The sequence below is a fragment of the Chaetodon trifascialis genome, chromosome 14 (genome assembly GCF_039877785.1).
Source record: "Chaetodon trifascialis isolate fChaTrf1 chromosome 14, fChaTrf1.hap1, whole genome shotgun sequence".
NCBI classification, from domain to species: Eukaryota; Metazoa; Chordata; class Actinopteri; order Chaetodontiformes; family Chaetodontidae; genus Chaetodon; species Chaetodon trifascialis.
Window position 1 is genome coordinate 10512231 of NC_092069.1, and position 25536 is coordinate 10537766.

The 25536-nt window shown below is 45.1% G+C and overlaps 2 protein-coding genes across 2 annotated transcripts; one reads left to right on the forward strand and one right to left on the reverse strand.

Annotated features, from left to right (window-relative positions):
• The first annotated feature begins 207 nt into the window (after positions 1–207).
• On the forward strand, positions 208–25279 carry tfb1m (transcription factor B1, mitochondrial). The gene is made up of 8 exons (XM_070979370.1): positions 208–250; positions 1255–1401; positions 1956–2107; positions 2317–2425; positions 2513–2664; positions 2824–2943; positions 21838–21965; positions 22892–25279. The coding sequence occupies exons 2-8, from the start codon at positions 1266–1268 to the stop codon at positions 23205–23207; spliced, it is 1113 nt and encodes a 370-aa protein (XP_070835471.1). The 5' UTR covers positions 208–250; positions 1255–1265; the 3' UTR covers positions 23208–25279.
• On the reverse strand, positions 9763–14913 carry LOC139342317 (claudin-20). The gene is made up of 2 exons (XM_070979373.1): positions 14507–14913; positions 9763–13833 (listed from the first exon to the last, which is right to left on the reverse strand). Exon 2 carries the CDS (start codon positions 13647–13649, stop codon positions 12918–12920), a length of 732 nt encoding a protein of 243 aa, XP_070835474.1. The 5' UTR covers positions 13650–13833; positions 14507–14913; the 3' UTR covers positions 9763–12917.
• Positions 25280–25536: the final 257 nt, after the last annotated feature.

Sequence of the window (25536 nt, forward strand, 5' to 3'; positions counted from 1 at the left end):
CAAACAATACTGCTTTTTGTAGTTTTTACTGTAAATAAAAGCTGCACATCATCAGGGAATTGTCGCCCTCCTTTGGTTATAACATATCATTACACAAACAATGAACAGCTTTTCAAGGGCAACGGAAAATCCCACCTTCTTCCGTGTGATTCGTCCATTTTCCCATTCTCACACGCTGATTGGACACTGCGACACCAATTGTATGACGAATGCGGATGTGTAAGAGAGGAAAACGACACCGGTGGGAAACGTGGGTAAACGCTTGTGCATTTTCAGCTCTGTGTGACCGTTGTGTTGTGTGACCGTAGTTTGTTTTGTTTTATCTCGGTTGTAAGAAAATGCTGTAGAGTGTTCGTCTACATTCAGAGCCTTTTGCTAAAGGCTCTGTTAAAGGTATATGGACTAACAGCCAACGTTAGCTGCTAAATGCTAACAACTATGCCAAGAGTGTCATGAGTGTCATACCTGTGTAATGTCAACAAGAGTGTAAAGAGAATATGCAGTTCTAAATTGCTGTATTGCATTCAGCTAGAATCACAATTTGTGCTGATATAATGGTATTGTTGAAGTAGTTTGGAGCTGTTACTCATGTGTAATAGTGCACACATCAGCACTATGCTAATTTATTTTCTGCTTATTAGCCTGACTGCTACCTGCTGTTAAGTTGTGAAAATGCTCATACATGGACGCGTTTTCAAAATGTCTTAGAAAGAAAAGGGGTCCTATGTGTTGTGTCTTTATAGTGGCCATTTGATTTTCTGTTGTAACACCGCTAGGTGGTGCACGAGATCTTATTATAAGACACACTAATGTCAACAAAGTCAGGTCTTCAGCACTGACGCCTCAGCTTAAGGCGAGACATTGGAAATCAATGCCATGACCTGATAAAGAAGTAATTGGAATTGATAACAATTTGTAGAGCAGACAAAGTCATGAATTTAAGCTGCTCTGAATAATGTGTGTGTGCATTATTTTTTTTATTCAAAGGTTAAAACAAAGCCTCTGCAGAATAACAATTGTAAAACAACAAAACACTCAACAACATACAGATTGCATTGAAAAGGTCACTCTAGACTTACCATAGTTTTCACAACAACTTTAGAATACAATTACTAACATGTTATTATTACCATTAATGCCATTTTTCGTGTTTTTAGACATGTGTGCATCTCAGCTTCAGACTGGCTTTGCTGCTGAGGAAGCTGATCCATCACAGTTTCTCTCACCTGTCATGTGTGTGTTTGTGTTTCACAGTGTTCCCTTGAATGATGGCCAGCTCTGGAAAACTGGCGTCTTTCCGTCTGCCTCCCTTACCGTCTGTAGGCGAGCTTATAAAGCTGTACAAACTGCGCGCCGAGAAGCAGCTGTCCCAGAACTTTCTGTTGGACTTGAGGCTCACAGGTCAGGCCGCATCACTCTCTCTTTTCCTTTCTTTCGCTCTGTCTGCAGTGCACCAATACCTGCCAGCTCCCGCTCTTTGTTACCAAGTCTACAGTGAGGGCACGGTGGTGTTTTGTCAGTGCACTTGATTGCACAGCTCCACATAGCCTTGTTTCAAGGCATTGAAACCGACAGGCTTTTCTGTGTGGGTGAGGCTGAGTAGATCTCCTGCTAATGTGAATGGACCGAGTCAATTGCTTGCAGCCCTTGCAGAGCTGAGCCTTAATATAATTATCAGTGATGCAGTGCAGGTCTGATCTGCTCTCGTGTCCTTGGACAAGGTGACTTGTTAGATTAATGCAGCTCATCTTCATCACACAGAGGCAGACAGGTATTGCAACATCGCACGCTATTCATCTCAATTTAGATAGCCAAGACTCTGGTGAAGACGTTTGGTTGGAGAGTTGTGTAATTTATGGGATGTGTGAGTTGAACTAAGTAGCGATTCACTTGGCGTATGCAGAAATGTTGATGAAACGCACTGCTGAGTTGGTCATCCATCCCTGTCCTTCCAGACAAAATAGTGCGTCATGCAGGCAATTTGAGGGATGCCCATGTGTGCGAGGTGGGTCCTGGTCCCGGGGGAATCACCCGCTCCATCCTCAATGCCGGGGTGGCGGACCTGCTTGTGGTGGAGAAGGATACACGCTTCATCCCAGGGCTGAAGGTAAACCCAGCAGCCACAGTTATCCTTGCTTGTATGCAATATTATGAAGGTCATTCGGTCACTGAGCAGAAAAGGCACAAAAAAACACCTTCACCCAATTTTCAACTGCAGCATCGTTACCCACCCGCAGAGTGGCTGATTACTATTTAATCTTTCTGAACACCTTTGCATTTCTCTTATTTAATACCACATAATATCCATTTCTAAAGCTCCTGTCTGAGGCAGCACCAGGGAAGTTGAGGATTGTCCACGGTGACATACTCACATACAGAATGAGCCGAGGATTCCCAGGAAGTATCTCTAAGCCATGGGAGGAAGGTGAGATTAGGAAATTATGAAAGCTGTTACGGTGGTCATGAGTAGTAAATCTGTGGAACTGAAATGTGTGTACGCGTGGCTCCACAGATCCTCCAAACCTTCACATCATAGGGAATCTTCCGTTTAGTGTCTCAACCCCCCTCATCATTAAGTGGCTGGAGAACATGGCCAACAGGACAGGGCCCTTCGTCTACGGACGCACCCAGCTGACGCTCACTTTCCAGAAAGAGTTCGCAGAGGTGGGTGAACACTGCTGCATGTTTCACTTTTGCATATTTGCCAGGATGCCGCCAAGAATCAGTCTCTGGATTTTAAAAAACCTTTAAATCGTGTGTTGAAACTAAAATTAATTACAGGACGTGCATCATTAATTTGTAGAACTTTTCTTCTCCTTCCAGAGGTTGACGGCCAGCACTCGCAGCAAACAGAGGAGCCGACTGTCCGTAATGACTCAGTATCTCTGTTCAGTCCACAACTGCTTCACCATCCCTGGACAGGCCTTCGTCCCTAGACCGCAGGTAGGATTCAACTGTGATGATGACACTTAATGTCTCTACATTAAGGCAGTGTGTTAAAGTGTGTGTATGTGTTAAAGTGTGTGTGACAAAAAGAAATAGTTCCTGCTTTTATTCCGGGGCTTCTGGAAGACATGTGGTGGATCTTTTGAATTTAATTTAATGCTGCCTTCTGCGGTGAACTGACAAGAGCTGCTGTATAATGTCGTGCTGTTCCAGATCTTCCTTTGCCTTCTTGTTTGCGCCTCATATGGACATGTTACTGTTGCACAGTTCTTACCCCACTGTAGAATAATGGCGAGACCTGTTCACATCTCCTAATCTCTGCTCCTCATCCGGTCCCATCTGACTCCCTGATCATGTCACCATCACTCATCCCTCCCTCATTCTTCTTGCTTTAAGGCTTCATTAAGACTGTGTTGAATCAGTGTTGTCTCTGTTCTGTCTTTGGACCCTTTCTAGGTTGTAATGATGCCTGGTGGGTATTTGAGATGTGGCAGGATCACACTGCGCCTTGTAATGAGGGCCTAGTTCTTTTTTAGGACCAATTTCTCTGTCTGCGTCTTTCAGCCCATGTGCGTGTGTCAGCGGTGAAGGAACGGCGTTCGCTTTTACGTAACATGAGAATGCCGGGGTTTTCTCTTTTTTTCAGGGTAAAGATTTATAGCAGGACTACAGGGCACATTAAAAAATAAAAGTGCTGCTGCAAAGTATGAAATATCAGAGTTGGCGAATAGACAGCTCCGTTTTGAGATTGCAGACACGCAACGCTTTTGAAAGACGCGGGAGCTCTCTTACATCTTTGTACAAATGAAACCATGTTTTTCTTTTCCTGAATTAAAGGATAGGTGTTAGGTTGATGTTAGCAATGGACTGTTGGTCCCTTGAAGATGTCGTGGCTCTTTAGGAGACCCACTATTGGTAAATATTTAATCTCCTGTGAGGAGTAAAATGCAGCAGAGTGAATGGAACCAGTGCTGATTGTTCATTCTCTTAGAAGAGATGGCTCCCAATGATTATTTCATCACTCTCAGCTGCCTTTCAGTGCATTTTTTTTTTACTCTTGAGTATCTTATTTTTGCATGTATGTCAAACTGTAGCTTAATGGATTTCAGCATGCCTGTGTGCACACATGTGCATGGATGTTGGCATGCACAGGGTAGGCATAAACGCGAACGCAGTGGACTCACACTGCACGCGCACGTGTGCGCTGCAGATGAATCAGCGCCTCCCACATGCCCAGAAAGACCATCTATCCCCACTAAATGTTGTAATGGGCACTTGGTCGAATTGATATCATTAGAAGAGATGATGGCTGTTTGATGAGCAGGCCTCCTGCTGCTGGTGTCCTATAAAAGATCAGGGAGCACATAGAGTATATTAATGCTATCATACTCTCTGCATTGTGCAGGCCCCTTTTTACTAGTGTGTCATGAAGTATAAGTCATAAAAATCTCTATGGCTCTGCATTGTCTGCTGGTGCACACCAGAGTAATTACGCAGAATGTGCATGAACAATAAAAATGTCCCGCCTGATTTACAGGACAGCATCAAAGGCTAGTTGGGGGGGCTGTCGGGAGATTGAGGTTGTGACACACAGGAGTATAAACGTCCAACTAAAGCAGTGTTTTTTCTATAAAATCAACCTATATATTGTCATAATGCATTAGTTGTAATGGATGCTTGGTGTTCATGCTGCTTATAGTGCTGTTATGACAAAGCAGAAGCAACTTAGAAAAACGATAATGGCTAAATACCCATTTGGGGGCAGAAGTTAATTATAATGGGGGAGTAACACACATTGCAGTTAGGGAGTTTGTGCCTCATACCTATAGCCAATAAATCAGCTCAGTGGTCTAATCGTTGGTATTATCTCGTTCCTGCTGAAGCTTTGGGATCACTGATTGTGTTAATGAAGCACAACTCGCCGTCTTTCTTTTTGTCGGCTGTCAGCATGTCTGTGCCATGGTCTGAGCCTGACGCTCCGTGAGTGATGCATAAGCATCCTGGAACAGGTCAGCTCAGTCGTGCATCGATAAGATTTATGAAGATTTCTGTGTGAAAAAGGAGAAAAAGAAAAGCCTGCGGCGTGTCAGCAGTTTTCGATGTCCTCCCCCTGATGTCACTAACGGCAACTCTCCTGCGTTACAGAAAATAGAATACGCAGCGGCAGGTGCTGCACTACACATATGGCAATTAGTGGAGTGTGAAAAACATCTGAAGTGTGTAATCAAACAAACAGCGTGCACAAAGAGCCACAGATAAAGACACAAAATCACTGAACCTTTCCAAATAACCTTTGATGGGAGTTAAAGGCGCGGGGGGGAAGGGAAGTGTGGGTTGATTGGCTGCTTGATTTGAACCTATAGGATCTGACCAGCGCAGGATAATGAGATAATGAGAAGGGAAATGTTGAATCCATTTTACATTAGCAGCGGCTCGGGCCCATATCGACGCGGGATGGATGCTATTTAATCTGTCTGTCTTGTTCTTCTCGCCCGCGGACTGCACCTCTCTTGTGTCACATTGAGTGACTAAGATTGTCCTTGAAGGTTTCTGAGAGCGGAGATTGGCTGCTTTGATGGTGTTCCCCCAGGCTCCGAGCGCCCTTGGTCTGTCCTGCTGCAGATCACACCTGCCTCCATTTCCTTATTAGTATCTCTCATGTTAATTCTCACGTAGAAGGACAGATTGAGTGACCCTTCAATTGCTTCTTTCATTCACAGCCACGCAAATGCCTGACAAATCTCTTTGAAGGGGTGAACTGAGAACAGAAACTGCTCTTCTGCTGTTGCTTTAATCATCATACACGTTTGTATTCTGGTCAGGGGTCAAGGAGCTTTAGAGTACGTGCTGCCATCAAACATCTGTGTCTTCACCACGGACATCCAGTCATCACTTCCATTTCCACTGCATCTTTAAATAGAAATTAGTTGATTTGTTAAGACTAAAGAGTGTGTGTTGACTTGCTGATCTCTCCCCCCCCGCCTCTCTGCTTCCTCGGCAGAATGTGATTAAAATCAACTTCTGTCCGTCACAGGCAGGTCTATAAGTCGCGCAGTAGATGCTCCATCACGAACAACCTGCTGGCTCTTCTATAGAACTCCTGCAGAGCGCCACGTCTTGCCAACAGCTGCGTTATTCATTAGAAGAAGTGAGACAATGAGGAGGGGGTTGCGGGGGACGTAGTGGGAGACAGAAACGCTAAATGATCGAGGTGAAAAGAAATGAGAAAGGAAAAAATGAGTCGTAGAGAGACAATGGGAGGACAAGCAGGGTGATAACTCAGTGAGAGGAGACAATAAAAAGGAAAGATGGATGAAGAGGGAACATTGGAAACTGAGTAGAACGGCAGTGGTATGAGAGAATAAAGGGACGAAGAGATGTGGATGGAGAGCCAATAGCAAAGGAAATGAAAGTGTATATGGTCCGGACGTGAAATGAAACAAAAGCTGGAAAAGGAGGGAAACACAGCAAAGCTTGCTCCACACAGAGCAAAGAGCGCTCGAAGACAGATTCATGACAGAGATCGATCTGAAAGGAGAGTGAGGCGTACCTCCAGCAGATGGTTGTCTGGGCCACTCGTCAGCCCCGCTCTGAGTAATGGCTGCATCAGCCATCACCCACTAGCTAACTGAGCCTCACACGAGCAGAGCCCTACAGATGTTCGCCTTGTACACAGTCGTCGTCCAAGATCACAGGCCAGACGAGCAGAGCCCAAATTGAATTTGTTGACGCTGCATTGATCATCCATTACAGCCGGCTGTTGTCAGGGAGAGTTTGGACTTGTGCAGTAAATACACAGCGGATACATCCGCCCATTGGTAGCCATAATTTTTCCTCTCTTCCTGTTTTTTTTTTTTTTTTTTTTTTTGGTGTCAGCAGCTGTTTCAAGCATCAAAACAAAAAAGATCCTTTGAATTCAGGGGCTGTTTCAGCATTGAATGTGACCCACGTCCGTACATCGTGATGCGGTGGCAGACTCGGTGATAGATATCCTCTGTCTGACCTGAAGTGGCCCAGCTCTCGCCTCAACAGTAAGAGTGAAAATCAACTCAGAGGGACCGCGCTGCTTTCTCACCTCCCGCCACACATCCTACAGGCACACAATTCATCTAGGCCTATTCCTATCTCGCAAACGGGGTCAAACGCGGTACCAAGAGTATCGAGGAAAGTTATTTCAATGACTCGTGCCAGCGTGGTAAACGCCCGAGGGCTTGGTCTCAATACATCACAGACCCAAGGTAAAGAAAAGCTAAAAATAACCCCCCCCCCCCCCCCCGCCTTCCCTCCTTAAACAAAATGCCGATGTTGGCAGAGTTGGCTTATGAACATCCACCGGAGATCTATTGCTCCTCCTAACAAGAAACTGTGCCGGGTTTGCTCAGAGTCAGCGCTCGGAGTTCAGCAAATTCAGCTCTGTTTAGCTAGCGAGCGTGTCAAGAGGGTATGCAGGTATTTTGAGGTATAATGCTAAAACGCTGGCTGCATCCCAAGGAAAGAAGGTCAGCTTGAAATAAGTAAATCGCCAGTGCTGCTATGATACACTGACAACTAATGAAGTCGGTGGGAAAAAAATAAAAGGCTCGCCACAGTGGGAGGCATCAATCTATAAGCTATTAACTTGAAGGCTTATTTGAACACTCTAATTTCAGCTTCATGCACTGTGGTTTCATGACTTCATTTCAGGCTTTTCAGACGGACTGCAGGTTGGATTTAGTGGGTGTTTTCTTCATGATTGTTTCAGATAGAAAGTGAACCGTGGACACTGTCATGAAGAGGATGTAGATGGCAAAAACCCCCTGATGAATCCACACCTCTCAACCTTTTCGCTCCCCTCACCTTCAGCTTACAGAGTCCTCCTCAGCCACGCGTCCCGCCCCGTGCTCGACGCTGAAATATTAAAGGGCCTCCTTTGAACTGTCAGAGTGTATTGTTTTCCTACAAGCGCTCCTTTTGTCATCTCCACAGCTTTTACTGCCTTTCTCAGCAGTTAACTGCGCGGCCAAGGTCGTTGCTATTATTCCCTCAGCCTCGCACGAGCACTGGGACCAGAGGAGAGCAGCTCCAACAAAGGAAGGTCATTCCCCCTCATTGTTGATGACTGCTTCATATGAACCTTTGCGTGCGTAACGGCTGTCCAAAACAAAGAGCCGCGCGTTAAGCGTGGTGACACACAGGAGCACTTTGGGTACAGTATTTTGAGCATTGTGGTGATCGCTAATGGACTTTTGGTGGCCGACGGGCATGACAGCTCCTTAACATGCTCCGATGTCTGCCTCGCTCTTTGTGCATGAATGGTGGAGAGCGTCGACAGTCTTGTAAGCAGTCATCACCTCATCGTCTTTTCTTTTTCTGTGCTTGATCTTTGGAAAGGTTACTGGCCGGTCAAGAAGGTCAATAAAATAAACTGTGAATTTGACGTGGCAGGCAGGTTCAAAGAGAAGAGCCTGACGCATGATTAACCCCTGCCTCAAATTGACAAGCGCTCACTTCCCCTCATCTAAGCTCACGTTCCGAATCTGTCATAGCGGCAACATGGGGTGAAAAGCCTTTGATGGAAAATGTAGGATAAATACACAGAGGAGCAGATCTTATTAGCGTTTCCCCACGAGAGGAGTAGTTATTTGATCTGCACTCTTGTTGCATAACCAAGAGGAGTGGGAGAATGAGAGAGGGAGAGACTTGAATAATCCATGTTTGTTTCGGGGGGAAGCACATTCTCACTCAGCCGGTGTCGACGAGGCTCCAATCAGCTGTAATGAGAGCCCAGATCCTCTTGGAAAGAAAATGTTTAAGATGTGAAGTTTACAGGCTACAGTATATGACACACATTGAAGTCAAGGAATTTGCTGTACAGTAGTCCGATTGCAGGGTCTTTTGAGGCTGAAGACGTTCTCATTCAGCACATTGTGCAAACTTTGATGATTTGGAGCAGAAGTTGCAGATGTTTACATGTGTCCAGTTTCTACATTTCATGGATTAAAGCCCAACCACCCCACGGGTTTTGAGGCCAGTACTGACATCAGTATTTGAGTTTAAACATTAACAAATTATTTGGATGGGAATCACTTGAATTTAGTTTAAGACATGTACTGAGCAGTTGCCAGCGGAGGAATCTTAATAGTTCCCAGTTCCTTAAAGCTCAAAGTGATGCCATCAAAAATATCAACTTTGTTGATGATTGGTTTCATAAAGTCATTCACGGGTGCAGTTCATTTCCAGTTTACTGTGTGGATTAGCTTCTTTTCTGTGTCTTATCAAAATAGTTGATATTTTTCAGTTGAACAATGAATTGATCCATCGATTAAATATTTAACATGTTGTTGGCATTTCTGTGATACAGTTAGTTGTTTTTGGGAGCCAGCATACACAGCGATATATCTGGAATAAGCTAAGATCTGTTGCAGATGTATCAGTGTAAATTCATGTTAATGATAAACTGTACCTGTCAGCTGTTTGGCCCTTATGTCACTGTCTGTCATACACAACCTCCTACTGTATACGTTATAACCGAGAAAACTCCCACTCCCAGGTGTTATTATTTCACTCATCTATTGGCCTGTGCTATCGTCTCAGTACAGAATGATTGGAGGGGGAGTTGCATTGGAGGAATACCTTTTTCAAAACGCATTTGCATGGAGTAATGTTTTATGGATGCGTATTTTAGTTTTAGTTGGACTGATCCCGCTGCGAACGAGCAGGCTGCCTGCCTACACTCAGCACAGCCTGTTCTATCCAACAATCTGTACATTTGGCAGGAAGGTGAACGCTGCCTCCAGCCCCGTCAGCCGCACACGTTCAAGCAGACTACGTTCAGCAAGTGTGTTGCTTTCACAAAATAGTTTTATTGGTAAAAAATAGAACTACTTGCACAAGCACATTGAGACAACTGTATCAGAACTTGTGAACTGTTCATCATCACAAATATGCTCTTGCAAAGTAAGAAGTGCTAAAGCATCCACAAAAATAAGCTGCAGTTATCAAAATGATAAATCAATGTCTTGTTACAATATATGCAGGAGAGTTGTAACTCTTTGACTTTTAGGACCTAGTCACTTTGCACTCTGGCCATTTATAAGCTAATGAAATTGCGTGCTGATGATCAAGCTGCACAGCCACAAAAAAAGAGAAATCTCCTATCAGACAGAAACTGTTCCCTTTTTTTTTTTTTTTTTTTTCCAGAGTGCCAGTTGTGTTATGTATTTGCACTGGTCCAGGGAGCTTTGAAGGCTCAGCCATTTGAAACAAACTGCTGTCAAGTAAAGTAACAAAAGCAAAGGTGTATCGAGTTGTCTTCTTATAAAGAAGATATGGTATGAACATGACATTGTATTTTATATTGAAACAATCGGAGAGAGTCCTGATCCCTCTGTAAAAACAAACACCTTTAAAGCCCAGATACTTGTGTACAGTTGTCACAGACTTACAGTGAACCAGAATTCCTGAAACAAATACAAGTAATACTTTTTTTTTTTTTTTTTTCATTTACAAAATACCACAGTCGTGTCTTTCCAATGGAAACTCTCATGCCCAGTGAAGTCTTGCTGTGCTTTGGGATATGAGGAATAAAGAGGATTTAAAATAACCCTCGAAAGCTGCACTGGACTGTACACAAGCATCTAGCTGACTTGAGACTTAGTCTGGCAGAACAAATCACAAATCCATAAAACATTTGCTAATGTATAATTCATGTACAAACAACGCAATAAAAAAATAAACAGAAAGAACTCCGGATAGTATTAAAACGTGTCATCATGAGACGATTTGGCACATTCTCGAAACGCATAACGTGTCGGTATTAATTGATGACATGGCACATTCTTTACTTTGTTTATTGCATTGGTTATGGTGCCTGGGCAGTGACGTATTGTCAGAGGGCCAGTTCTGTCGGCTATGGTCTGTGCCGGGCAAGCTGGCTCAGTCAGGGTGGGGTGGAAACCTGGCCCTAAAGGGCTGCCAGGGCCGGCAGTGGTGCCCACAGAGATGCCCGTGGCGTGCCGGCAGCAGCCTGCAGGTGGCGAGCTGGGCTCAGCCATCTGCTCTCCCCCAGGAAGCTGCATGTTTATGAGAGAGAAGGAGAGAATGTGCAGTTCTATACATCACTGCCAAGGCCTGTCTCAAGCATGAAAACAATATTCCCCTGATATTCCTTCCCCAGTAAAGAGCAGACGCACTCTGAATCATGACTGTGTTAAAGCGTAGCCGTGCTGCTGACATACGAGTAGGTGGGAGTTTTGTTTATGTGCGCGCTTGTGTTGGAGCCGCCATGCTTTCAACATGCATCAGCTCTCTCTTGTCAGCCATCACATCCATGTGACGCGTGACACGAGAACTGGGGGGAGAGTGACAGGTAGGCAAAAGAGGAATGGTGACATAGTCAAGTGGCTGCAATTTAAGACACTGAGACCGTCTGCAGGTGCAGGCTGGTAGCATATGCGCACTGCAGACGCACTTGGAAAACAAGTCACATATGGAGAATGACTCAAACCTTTCTTAGCTGCCTGCCACACAGCTACCCAGCCGACCATGACTCGAGAAGCTTCGCCTTTTCTGCCTCGTTTTTTTGCCTTTCCGCCACTGCACCATTAAACACCCGTTCGTGCCTGTGAAGCTGCTTTCATGGTATAGACACCACAGCGCAGAAGAGCATTTTCCAGAACCTCTGACCACGTAGCAGGGATGCTGCCTCGTGCCACTGGCTAATAAAGGGGATTAGTGAAAGTAGTGTAAGCAGAGGCTCTGATTAAAGCTTATGGCGCCATGGCGAGAGAAAAGATGCCCCCCTAAACAACTTCAAGTCACTGACTGACATGCACATGCCCCCAGACAATAAAGATATTTGAATGCCGAATTCCGTTTCCATGGCAGTGTGGAGGAGGATGACAGGAGTGAAAAGCGCATGCAAAAAGCCGGCGTGTCTGAGTATTTACTGTGTACACAAAGACACACAAGCGTGTAAGTGTGTGGGTGTGCATGTCTGAGGGCGTGCAGGAATGGCTGGATGGATTGGGATGATTCGCTGCGACTTACAGGCAGCGTGTTTGTGTATGGGTGGGAAGCAGAAAGTCCACTCTGCTGAAGGATTGAATCTCTTTCTATTAATTTCTCTCCATCTCTCTCATACGTCCACCTGCAGAGAGAGAGGCAGGCAACTGTTTGTCTGCATTTTCTGTCTCAAATCCAGCCCAGCACCCCGCATCTACTCCTCCTGACGGTCCTCTTTGAACAGTAACAGCAGGCTAATGTTTCTACAGCTTTTCAGGCACAGGCATTTTGTGGCTACGTCTCAGTCTTCTACCAGGCATTCTGCTGTATTAATACACATACAGGCTCCACACAGCATGCTTTAGAGGCAAAATATCAACATCATTCTAGTAGCTAACAAAAATATGACCATTTATTTCAATCAGTTCCACGTAGCATTCTAGTGGATAAGTACACGAAAAACTACAATGGCTTGCTATGAAAGGGTTTCCACCTACTGCTCTCGGACGTTATATTGCCTATTTTGTCAATTGGGAGGGTACCAATGATTGTAACTAGCAGCTAAATGATTGCTTTTTTCTTTCTTTCAATTCAAACCTTTGGTGAGGAGAAAAATCTACACGGAAGGCTTCCTTATTTGCTTAATCCATTCCCCAGGGAACTCTTTCTGTGATTTACTGATGAAGGATGTCTGCATTTGGTTAGCGGCTGCCTTCGATGCTGCTGCACCTTATCCTGGCTCCTTACACATTCACACTGTTTGTTCCAAGGCGCTGCTTAGGGAATACCTCAACTGCTTGTGCTTGCAAAACAGAAAAAGGTAGAGGAGCGAGATAGAGGAGAGGGGAAAATGAATTCAAAGTTGTTGCCCTCCTTTCTCATTTTTTCTCCACCTCCATCTGGAGTAGAGCCTAGTGTGCAGCATAAGCCGTGATGGTTTCCCCTCAGGCTCGTCTCCCTTTAGCCGTAGCGCACACAGCACTGCTCTATTACACATAGTCCTGCAGGCTGTAGCCAGTCTTATTGTCTAATGGGGAAAGAGAACAGTACTGGTGCTGGAGCTCCTGCTGCTGCTGCAGCAGCTGTTGCTGTTGCTGCTGCTGGAGCAGCAGTTTGTCTGGGGGAGGGAGTAGGACCAGATCCTGGGGGCCATGCCGCTTCCCCGAGCAGGACATACAGAAGATGCACCCCCCCATGAAGAGGAATCCAGCGGAAACAAAGGCCACGTACACAGCTCCCCCGGGCTCGAACTTATTGCTCTCGGGCACACTGGAGTCCAGGAAGTTGGTGATGACCTCGTTGGTAAACCAGGAAGCAGGCACCAGACACAAAAAGCCTGCAGCGACAAAGCAGCCGCCGCTGGCAATCGCAGCGTGCCGCTTGGAGCGCCGTCCACCACCCCAGCGTGTGCATTTTAGTCCCAGGGATGCGAGGCAGAGGCCCATGGCAGCCAGTACGCAGCAGAGCACCATAGTGGTTCGAGCAGTCTGCAAGTACGCAGGTAGTGAAAGCACAGAATACTTAAGTGTGCAACTGAACATGCCTGTGCTGTACCATGTGCAGTCCATCCACAGACCCTGCATCTGGGAAATCGCTGTGATGATGTTGGAGCCCACATCTGCGCTAACCTTCCAGTTGGGCAGCAGAGTGGCCACCATGGCACCCATGATGCCCAGCAGCGCCAGGACAAACCCAAATATCTGCATGCCGGTGGATGCCATGCTCCTTTTCAAGTTGATGCTGCTGCTGCCGCCTCAGCCCTCGTCCTTGCCAGGCAGCATTCACCCAGCGCCAGCCAGGCTCGTCGACCCCACTGCCCAGCCGCCTCTCTCCCCTCCCTTGGCGATGTACCAGCTGCCAGTCAAATCCCCAGCTCCTCAGCTCTTCAGCTGCAGCTCCACTGGGCTGGAGGAGAGAGACCGAAATGAGAAACTGAAGTGAGAGGGTCCCCTCGCGCTCCCTCCCTCTCTCTCCCCTCATTCACCTCACACAAGCAGAGACTTTTCTGGTTGGAAACAAAGGGCAGCAAGAAGCACGAGCGCTAAGAGCTGGCTCTGGCTGACTGTACTGTAGGTAAGCATAACACGGGGAGCTGTCGTGCATGTATGCATTTTCTATATGCCGCCTTCTCCTTTTCCTTACCGGAGCCCCATAGAGCTGTTATTGGAGAGGGAGAAATGAGTTTGTGGTATTTGCAATGCTCAATAGCTATGTGGACTTAAAGCTGCAGTGCCCTCACCCCTCTCATATACTGTATATTCTACCACTTTGGTTTCAGTGCTGTTTACCTAATAAACTGAGCCTACCTTTTCTAACAGTCACACAACGTCACCTCCAGGCGAAATACCAGTTTATTCAATTTAGTCAGCCGCTGGAATTAAACTTTGTGAATGCACCTGTTTTTTTTTTATGACTATCTTGTCGGACTTCCTTGCCGGAGCATCGTGGTCCGTCTCATCTAAATAAACAGCTCGTTCCAGCTTTGACTGAATAACCTCGGAGCTCAGTCTAAGTGTTTGCTGTTGTTTTGCGATCCAAGGAAGAGGAGGAAAAAAGCGATGTTGAAATAATCCCTTACCCCGGCTGGTGCAGAGCTGGCGCTGACGCGTCACGTTGTTCGCAGTGATTCCTGTAAACACACACATTGAAAGGCAGTGGGCTGATGAGGGGGCGAGGAGGAGAATTCAGCCCGGACCGCGGATCCCTTCAGTCCATCCATTTCCTTAGCAACAGTGTAGCAGAGGACATCTCCGCTAGACCACACAGCCTTGGCCGGAGCCTGGGAGAAATAACCGTAGCGCTCCCTCTCTCTCTCTCTCTCTCTCTCTCTCTCTCTCTCTCTCTCTCTCTCTCTCTCTCTCTCTCTCTGTGTCTGCGTGTGTGTGGGGGGAATGGCAGTCTCTGCCTCACAACAACTTTATAAACAGCTAAACCTCGCCATGCGCTCGTGCCTGCTGCTGTACTACAGCCACCGGTCATGACTACAACAAACGGTCGAACCGTTACTTGAACAGTAGCCGATTACTCGTTTCTTTCTCCCTCTTTCAGTGATATTCAGTTATGTGATAGTTTTAATTAATTGTTAACTAACTTCACTTTTTCCTTAAGTCGTAACATCTGAGCTATTCCACCATGAATAATCCAAATCACCCTAGAAAACAGTTTAGTGAGAGATAGCTAAAGAGCTAGCTCGTTGGCTAGCTAATTTAGCTAGTACTTTTTTGAGGATGTAAGAATCAATTCACCCAAACTACAGAAACATTTTCTCACCAGTTACCTCTAGAGCTGTCTTTGTATGTAGATTTATTTTCCCAGGTTTTGCAACATCTGTCATCTCTGGAGGTGAATGTCGCTACTTGGCTCAAATTTAAGTGAAAATCCCAAAATAATGTCCAAGCTGCACAAAATAATCCTCAGACTTCTCTGTTAACACTTTTTTTTATTGGACTTCCAACAAAGAAGTAGTCCTGATAACAATATCAGGGTGGGATGGCTAAAATTATGCATTTTATTTTATTTAATTTCTTTTTTATTGTTCACTGTGCTACTAAACCACTCTCAGTTTAGTATATTTAGACTACCTGTGCATATTCTTTATCTGGAGAATAGATTTTTGTGAAAACAACAGTAGTATTAGTTCGTAATTGTCAAAAATGCAATCACAAAATGTTATGTCCTCCGTACCATCATGTCAATAAACTGAATAAAAATGACAAAAAGGCAATGTTTTCCATCTAACAGGGATAATTAAGTTTTGCACCATGGTATTTGTTGCTCAAATGCAACATTATTTGTCTCTTCACACTTTATTCTGGATGGAGAAAACTCTTTTGGCTGTGTAAAATAACTAACAAATGAAAATTAAAACCATCCCATTCCTGCTTTGAGCTGCTCAGTAGTCGTAATGCAATACTGCTGTTTTTAACTGATAAGAAATGGCCAAGATGCAAAGTCTAGATAATATTTCCCAACATGGCTCCATGACACAAATGGGAAGGGTAATCTAATTAAGAAAATGCTTTTGTTATGACCACATGAGAGTTCTACGAAGCTTTGTTTCTTTACGTATTGGTTCAGCGGCTGGGGGAGCATGTGCACCCCACCATGCCAAAACTGACCCTCCCTTGGGCATCATCTTCATCAGGCATCAGTCAGCAGGAGCCTAAAACTCACAGCTGCTCCCATGTCTTTGCCTGTCTTTCCTCTCTGTAGAGGACATACAACAAAGGTGGGAGTGGCTAGGACGGCCTTGATTCATGAATGACAAAGAGGACAGAGAGAGAGAGAGAGAGAGGGAAAAAAAATCAGACAGGACTAACAGGCCTTGATACCCTTGGAAACGCAGATGTGTGTGTAGCTGTTATTTTGCTGCATGGGCAAATCAGCAAACACAAGCCAGCTGTGGGACATGTTTTTGCCTATCCCCCCACTTACAGTATAACAGCCAGCATTGACCACAGCAATGTGTAGCCATTACGTGTAGATAGGTTGGCAGCAATTGATTTGTAAAGCTATTGATCTGTTTGTTTAATATGGCCCTGTGCTCTCTCCAACCGCCATTTTCCCCCCTTTAAGCTACCCCTAAGAGACCTTTTCTCAAAATGAGATCTGCCCGGCATTTGGGGACAGTGCACACCACATTACCTTCAGTGTGATGTTGCTGCCGACTCTCTCAGAACTCCTTGCGGGAAACCGCTGCAGCAGAAAGAGAAGATTTCCAGTTTTCTACAGACACACCACATTATGGTGTGTGTGACCTGTCTCGTCATAACCAATGAGATCCTAAGTGCTGATGCTGGTGTTGCTCTGTGGGGAGTAAGATAAATAAATGAATAGATTAGAGAGGGAGTGGGTGAAAGGGGAGAAAAAGATTGAAGGAGAGAAGAGCAAAAGCTGGTTAACATAGACCCGGTGAGTGCAGATGTGTGACGCTGTGATGTGTGATGATATTGCGGGCTATTATAAGCGTGGTCCCCTTTATTTTATCACCTCACAGCAGAGCTCTCTAGCCTTTCTGCAGCATAGCTCTGAGGCACAGCCGGACCAGCCACGCTCCCTTTTGCTCACACAAGAGCTTTTATCGTTCAATTTGCATTTTTCCTCTTTTATGTCCTCCCTTGCGTAATTGGTTTTCGTGCTCATCGTCTTGCAAAGGCGGTTTGTTCACAGCGCAGATGCAAGGTGTCGTGTGATAGCTGTGATGTCGCTGTCAATGCAATCTTGTTGTGGAGCAGGACCTGGGTCCAGTTTCAACATACATAATGTGTGTAAACCTGTCCAAGGCAAAATGCTTGTGACATGTTGCAACATTACCGGCATTGGCTTGATTAATGAGTCTCTTCAGCTTAGTTCATTAAAACGGACTCCCAGGTGAACAAATGTGGCATGGCATTTATGACTTTTTAAATATGCCATCAAAGTTATTTTTCCCATGTTGTCGTCATTTACTGTTCCACTGGTACAGTAAATTTCACATTTTTGGGCAAAGTTCAAGCTTTTCTCCAATGAAGGCATCTCTCCAAGGAGCTGATCTTGTCAAAGAGCAGGGCTGCAGTCTTAAATGTCCTGTGTGCATGCCATGGGCGATTCCATGGGAAGTACTCTGAGCTGCCTGCACAGGAAGCCAAAGCCCTTCCTCCCCAAACCCTTCAAGCAACATCAGCCTACTTTATTCAGCTGCATTGACTGCTGCCTTCTCCTCTCCAAGAGGCTGTCTCCCTCCACTGATGTAATGGAGGTTGTCTTCTCAAGGTATTGTCATGATTAATGCAGCTCTTCCCCCTTCGGTTGCAGGATCTCTCTCTTGTATTCCCTGGCTGTATATAGCTTTTTTCCATCCCCCTGCTCCTTCTCAGAACCTGCCTGCCATTATGTAAGCGCAAGTGTTGGTGGTTCAGGTAGCACTGTGGCTGGTGCCCCAGGGCCCCTGCCATCTCATCTTGGTTACGCTTAGAGGGACATGACAAATTACTGCTCACACGCCATTGGGCAAGAACTGACCAAGAAAGAGACATCGGAGGTGGAAATAGGGAAAGGCGAGCCTGAGAACCACAGGGCAACACTGGAGTAATAGAGGTCCCTGCTGAGCTTTGGGAAGGTCAAACACATGAAATATGGTAACACACAAGTATGTTAATATGGATGTGGGGCTATTGTACTCAAGTGGGTCAGAAAAGGTCTTGAATTATGGGCAAAAGCAGATCTGTGAATTTTAGATGTAGATCTCTCATATTTTGCCCTTTTCAAATCTTCGACCAGGCGAATCAGCCATAAAAAAACCTGTTTACAGTAGAAATGCAAGGTGTTGCTTTATCTGATTATTTAGTATACGCAAGGTAAGAAGAGAACCAGGTTCAGAGTCGATGGAAATGTTTAAAGTCTTCATTTTCAAAGTAGCTGCATTGGGAGTGAATTGGGAGGAATTTTCTTGAGCTTGAGTATAGATCCTTATGTAATAGTCTAATTTAGAGGCCAAATTAGTGGTAATGATTCACTTGTTTTTCCCATCTAAACACAACGGTTTGCTCAAGCCTAAAAGAAATGATTTCAGTCAGAGCATTTCCAGTCTCTGCTCTGTATTTGATCCTTACTGCCACCTGTGTAAAGGAAAGAGGTGAGACATAGGAGCAAGGGAGAGATATTAAGCCTGTCAGATAGGGTCAATAAGTCAGTCTGCTACCCCAGTTCAGAATCTCCCAGCAGATGCAAATTATTTTAAGGGTTTCGGGGGGAGGGCACGGTGGGCAAAGGCATGTTCATTGCACCTCAGTCGAGGGTCCAGGTGACGGCGCATGATTTAAGATGGAGTTTCCTTGCATGTTGAGGTTATCAGGGGGAGGATTAATGGCAGGGAGCAGGATATATTCCAGTGGTGCTACCTGGTGAAGCCGTGTTGCAAGGCCATACATAAATCATAGCAGCAAAGTGACTTGGACAAGCTGATGGCTGAAATGCTGCTGCCTGTATAGTCCCAATATCGACTTTTCCCCTTGCCCCCCTCTTAAATCATGAAGCACGGAATATAAATGGCCTAATTATTCCAGCAGAGAGTGAAATTAAAGACATTCCTTTTTATTGCTTATTCCTCACAGATGGTGGTCTGATCTTGCATCACCAAAGCACTGATGGAGGCATTTTGCAATCCAGATCTAAAATCTCGCCCGAAGTCCTTGATGATTTTGGAACAGGTGGAAGAATTGATTCTCATAATACAAGCAGATTTTCTAAAACAAATGGTGCCGCTGCAGCTCTCAATGCCCTTGACAACATCTGTCACATGACCTTTGTATTCAAAATGCATCGTCTCTATAAGGGTTAGTATATTAATAATACACTTATCAAGAGGAAGCCAAGCCCACTCCTGACACAAATAAACCACGAAGTCATCATTCAGTGTTAGGCTGTGTTAAACATGACAGGAGATTCAAATTAAACATGAGATTTACGTAACAGCTGTACAGTTCATGCAATTACAGTCTGGACTCATAACAGCCTTCCTATCTTCATCCACGTCGAACCACCGATGCTTAACCCAGGAGTTTGAAGCTTTCTCTGCGCTATTATTGCGCCTAGCCTTCAGGGCTGTTGAGACTAACAGTCTCCACCAGTGTCGTCCCATTAAGCGCCACTGCGGCAGGAAGCTCAGCAGCAGCCAGGCATCTCTACACGGGGATCTATAGATCTGATAAGAGATGGCGCTGCAGTTTACAAGCAGCACTACCTCAGTTGTTCAGAGAAGGAGAATCTAAACAGATCATTAGAAATCCTTTGTGTGTCCTTGGACCACTTTAGTTTTCCTCCCCTAATTATCAACGGCAGCCCCCAGTCCAGGAAAGCAAAAGGCAGCTCTGAATGAGAGTGAGTCACACAATCCAGAAATATAGGCTTTGAGGATGCACAAGGAGCTCAGCAGGGCATATAGTCTGAGCTGAATCGCTTGTCCTAATATTATACCTCTGTATATATTTTTGTCTCCTCTTAATTACAAACCTGCACAGACTGTATATAGTATTATATATATAGTATTGTACATAGTATACATGTTAGCTACTTATCCAAATGTTTGTTCTTTTTTTCTTGCTATATCCTGTAAAGCACTCAGTCAAAAAGCACTTCAGGACAATGAATTGTATTGCTGTTAAAGGCATAATATGTAACATTTCGATCACGTCCAAAAATGAACAACGTTGTAGACTTTACCTCCTTTCGTTGCTGTAACTTCCAGGGAAACTTGTGAAACACCAGATGGTGAGTCAGTGAGGTGAGGAAGGAAGTCGTCGAACAAACTAGCTAGCCATTCTGTTGTTCACCATTGTTTGCATTTCTCATTTGCGATGGAGCATGATTATTCTTTTTCATCGGCAAAGGCGGCTGTGTAACAATGAAGACAACTCTGAGGATCCCACATTACTTCACAACGTCATCAAACTCAAGTCTTAGCAGCAGAAATTACCTACTGGACATTTACGCTGCTGATTTCCTATTGTCAGTCTGCTCAGCCAGTCAGAGTGCAGTCCCTCTCAGTGCACCCTCACTGGGGAAGTAAGGTTATTACCAACTATGGAAAAGCAGACAGGAGACTGCTCTGCTCTGCTGCCCACTGTCTGGCTGTGCCATTGGTCCACACACAGTGGAGTATCTCTCTCATTGTGCAGCAGCCCCTCAAGCTATAACATGCAGGACTGGACGGCATCATGTGAAACACCACTGAGCGATGATGGCCCTTTTTGTGCTGCGAACACACGGATCCAGAGATTCAGAAATAGCCTTTTAATGTATTTTGGTTCTTCTGATCCCAACAGATAAACAGAGTAGATGATCCTTTAAAGGGGAACGAGCAATAGAGTGAGGAGCGAACGTGCGGATGTATTGTGCTCGAAAGTTAAAGAGGGAGCGATCTGAGAGCAAGAGTTAGGCTCTGCTGAGTCTGGCACGATTACTTCAACAGTGTGTCATGTCAGCTTAGGGCTGACACAGGAAGGATCAGGAGACTGCAGCTCATGAGGAACTGGAGCCAAGGTTACCACCACCACCACCACCAGTCCACTACTCTAGTTCATTGATTACTAAAGCCAGTCGATACACCAGTAGCTGTAAAGGTTGTAGAGAGGCTTTACAAAATAGAAATTACATCTACAATACAAGAAGGTATCACCACATATTGAGTGTAAGTCTGAAAGCACTGTGTACCGTGTCCACTGAGTCTCCCGTAAAGCAGGACATGAGCTCTGGGGTTGCCTAACGTACCCACCACTGGATCTATGTTCATGCTCCACTGGCTTCATGCTCAGTGGAAAGTGAAGACCTATAATTGACAAAGACAGTGTGATGAAGAGACGAGTGCTATAGTGAGTCAGGCTCGCAGGTATTGAGAAACTCTGTGGTGATGCAGCGAGAGGAAGAGAGACAGGAAAGATAGAGAGAGGCTCAGTTTCTATGGTCCATCGCACAGGTGTTACTGTGGCAACTGGACCCTGCTCGCCAGCCAGCCATGCTGCGTCATCTTATTTTCTGCCTTCCCTCTTTTCTTCTTTATCCCAGCGTGTTGATCCCTCTACCCATCTCTCTCTCTCTCTCTTTGTCCAGCTTTGTATCTCTCTCGCTATTTGTCAAGCAACCTTTCTCTCCAGCCTTTTCCTCCACACTTTGCATTCTCCTTCCTCCTCACACATACCTGCTCCTTTCATATCACTTTACTTATTTTCAGCATTCCCATGAACAAACTCTTTGCTATCCGAAGGTCTGTGCTTACCCTCTGCTGTTTGGATTCCTCTGTCTGTCTGTCTGTCTGTCTGTCTGTCTGTCTGTCTGTCTGTCTGTCTGTCTGTCTGTCTCTCTCTCTCTCTCTCTCTCTCTCTCTCTCTCTCTCTCTCTCTCTCTCTCTCTCTGTCTCTCTGTCTGTCTGTGTAGGTGGACGTGGGAGTAGTTCACTTCACCCCTCTGGTTCAGCCCCAGATCCAGCAGCCCTTCAAGCTGGTGGAGAAACTCGTCAGGAACGTTTTCCAGTTCCGCAGGAAGTACTGCCATAAAGGAATAGAGTAAGCACAATTATGCAACTCGCTGTAGCTCGTAAAGCATCTCCCCTCCCTTTCTTCTCCCTCTCTCTCTCTTTCTTTTACTTTTTAATCTTGTCTCATCCTCATCTATCATTCTCTCTACATTTTTCATTCTCTGTTTTCTGACAGCTTTCTCCCATAATTAATTAGAATGATTTTTGATTTGCTTCAGCCTTCAAGGCTTCCAGTAACTTAAGTCTGAACATCAGATGACACTCAGAACACTGCTCAAAACCACTGGCAACAAACCCACACGCCCACGTGCATGTGCTCGCTGCCCATCACTGCCTTGCCTGTTAGGAAAGTGTATGTAGGCCCGGATAACAAAAGAACACTGGCTGTGTGAAAGAGAGCAGCAATTATGAGTCATTGAGATGGCATAGGAAGACGAGGCAGCATATTTTATGTAACTGCAGTGGGTTGGCGGCAGCAGCACCAAATTGGAGAGGAGGCACCAGCGCTGAAGCGCCTCAAAAGCATCTGTAGTCCGGAGTGTGTGGAATTGGCTATTGCTCACCAACCGGCAGAGAAAGAACGCAAAAGAACATCTCAGGCAGGGAGATATTTTCAGGATGAGAGCTGGTAAAAGGAATGAAAATGTGACATCTGAATTATAGCTGCCCTTTCTGTGGTAAGGAAGTTTGTGCCTGTAAGTTGTGTGTCAGTATCTACATCCCTTGACTGTGGAGCATGGCAGCAGAACAAATTAAGAATTCATGAGCCCTTTGTGTGATTTCAATTATCTTCACAGATTTGAAATAATTGCTGAGGGATAATTTCTTTCTGTTTGAACTTTATGGTGCCATTAAACTTGCATGATCGTTAAGATATCAAAGCAACCTGAGTGTAGGAATCTGCACTTATCATGTACTGTATGATTTCTTCACTTTTCTCCCCCCCCCCCCCAGAATGTTGTTCCCTGAGGCTTGTCGAGCCAAGCTGGCACAGGAGATGATGCAGAAGGCCGATGTGGACCCCACTCTACGCCCGACAGAACTCTCCATACCCCACATCAGGGCTTTAGCGGATGCCTACGCTGACCTGTGCGCCCATGAACCCGGTCTCTTCAGCTATGAGTTCAGAGAGGAGCTGAGGCTGAAGCGCCTCACCAGGCAAAGAAAAATGCCAGTGGGCTCATTTACTGACACACCAACCGGCGTGTTGCCAATCCTCCACAACCCTGCTGAAAGCAAAAAGCACGGAAACCAAGAGAAGCCCCACTAATAGCCTCTGTTAGCACAGGAAGACAACAGACTGCTCTTAGCTTTGACATTTTCACCTGGCATATGCATGCATTTTTAAAACCTTTTTCCCTGCACCCAGAGGGACCAGTAGGTATCTTGATATACATGAAATCCTGGGGCAGAGACAAGAAACACGCGGTACATAAAAATCCTGGGTGGGTTTGATCAGCTCTTGTTCGTGTGTTTTTGGGGAGAATAAAGAAAGCGTGCCACTTGCCCCCAGTAGCTCAGAGAGTGTCTCTTTTATATTCCAATTCTTACTTCAGATCCAACTTGCATAACACCTTGTCCTGTGGGACCTGAAAGAAATGTCAGTGTTTTCAGGGTGGTTTAGAGAATGGGAACAACATGGCAGCACCATATCCAGGCCATTTTTCCTTCCACTGTGTACTGTATTGCTTAGTCACTTGGGAGGCAGAGCTTAAAGGGAGGAGGAAAGTGGTGGGAATTTGTCAGCTCCAGTAAGCCTCTTGTTGTATTAAAGGAACAAAAATTGATGCCTATGGTAAAAAAAATAAAAAAATAAAAGACTAAAAAATGTTAATATAGTGGAGGTGCTGTTGTCATGCACATTTGTTACATTTCTTGTACAGAATACAGCATTTATGACATGTATGTTTGATAAATCTGTGCCTGGTGTTGTCATTTAAGGGTTTCTATCAATAGAAGTGCTTGGAGTTTAAAAATGTCCACTTTCAATGATAGAGCAGATTAGCACCAACAGAACATGACAGGGTTGCTGCCTGCCAGTGTGGCAGATGGTGTGCTATGGTTGACTTGCCAGAGACAGAATTCACTCAGTTTTGATGATTGGTGGGTGTTAATCTCCAACCAGTCAGGATTTCATCAGATCTACATGGCAGATAGTTAATGCAGGGCTGCCATGTTAGCTCAGAAACTAAAGAAACATAAAGTGTTTTTGTGTTATGATGAGCTTTTATTTTGGAGGATTATTGCATGTGTGGGAAGAGATTGGGTGGTGGGAGCTGATATCTGCACAAGGGGAAGGTAATTAGCCTCTGATTAGATACACCTGTGCAGCAGTGGAGCTATTCTGTCCTGCTACGCTGTAATGATGTTTGTTCTTGTTTGGACTTCATAATATATATCCACATTTAACTCTAAATTACACCTCAGCTACCTGCTGTACATCAATTAAAAACAGTAGAGGCCTACAAGCTACCATTACAGGACCTACAGAGTCCAGTCCTGTGGTTTCAGGTGAGTCAAAACTACATCCTCATGTCAAATTGGCTGTCATGTATGGGACACATTGTGTGGGCTTCTAACAGAACAAAAAAACTTGATCAAAGTGGTTTTAGTCTGAGCTGATCCTTGTTTTAAAGTTAGTATCAGTACAATCGCTCTGAGGATTTCATCCTGGTATCTAACCGTTTCTGACAGTTTGGTCAGAAACATGCACACCAGTAGCCTGCTGGAGGTCATTTTGTAGGGCTCTGGCAGTGCTCCTCCTGTTCCTCCTTGCAAAAGGGAGCAGATACCAGTCCTGTTTTACAGTCCTAGCAAGCTCTCCTTGTGTAATGGCTGGCCTCCTGGTATCTTGAGACTGTGCTGGGAGACACAGCAAACCTTCTTGCGACCGCATGTATGGATGTGCCATCCTGGAGGAGCTGGACTACCTGTGCAACCTGACTGGGCTGCAGGTGCCACCTCATGCTGCCAGAAGTGACAAGGACACTAACAAAACTCAAGCCTAGAGAAGAAACAGTCAGGAAGGACAAGGAGAGAGCAATTGTCTTTGGCCACCACATGCAAAACCATTCCCATTGTGGGGGTTGGTTTGCTTTTGCCTCTCCACCACACCTGTAGACACTTGGTGTGATTGAGTCACAATCACTTGTGCTTCCTAAATGGACACATTGATATCCCTGAAGTTTACTGATTTGGTGGTTGCTTATACTTTGATGATTAAGTGTTCCCTTATTTTTTTTTTTGAGTAGTGTGCAATGTAAACAATATTGTTAAAAGCCTGAATTCAATATTTTATATAAGTAAAGGTAAAGTAGTGAGGAATAAATTAGCATTAAGTGCATTGTTTTTGTTGTTTTAGCAAGTGCTATCACGTGCAATTTTACATATCTGATACGTATATTACTTATGCTGTTAGCTATGTGACGACTGATGCTAAGAGGTGTCCAGACTTGAGAGGGAAAGACTGTTAGAGGTGATCAGAGGACATTTTACATTTCCAGTCAATCCTAGACAAAGTGTGTGTGAATCATTCCAGCAAAAAACGGAGCATAAATCAAGTATAATGATCCTCAGCTCACCACCTTTCAGAATTAACC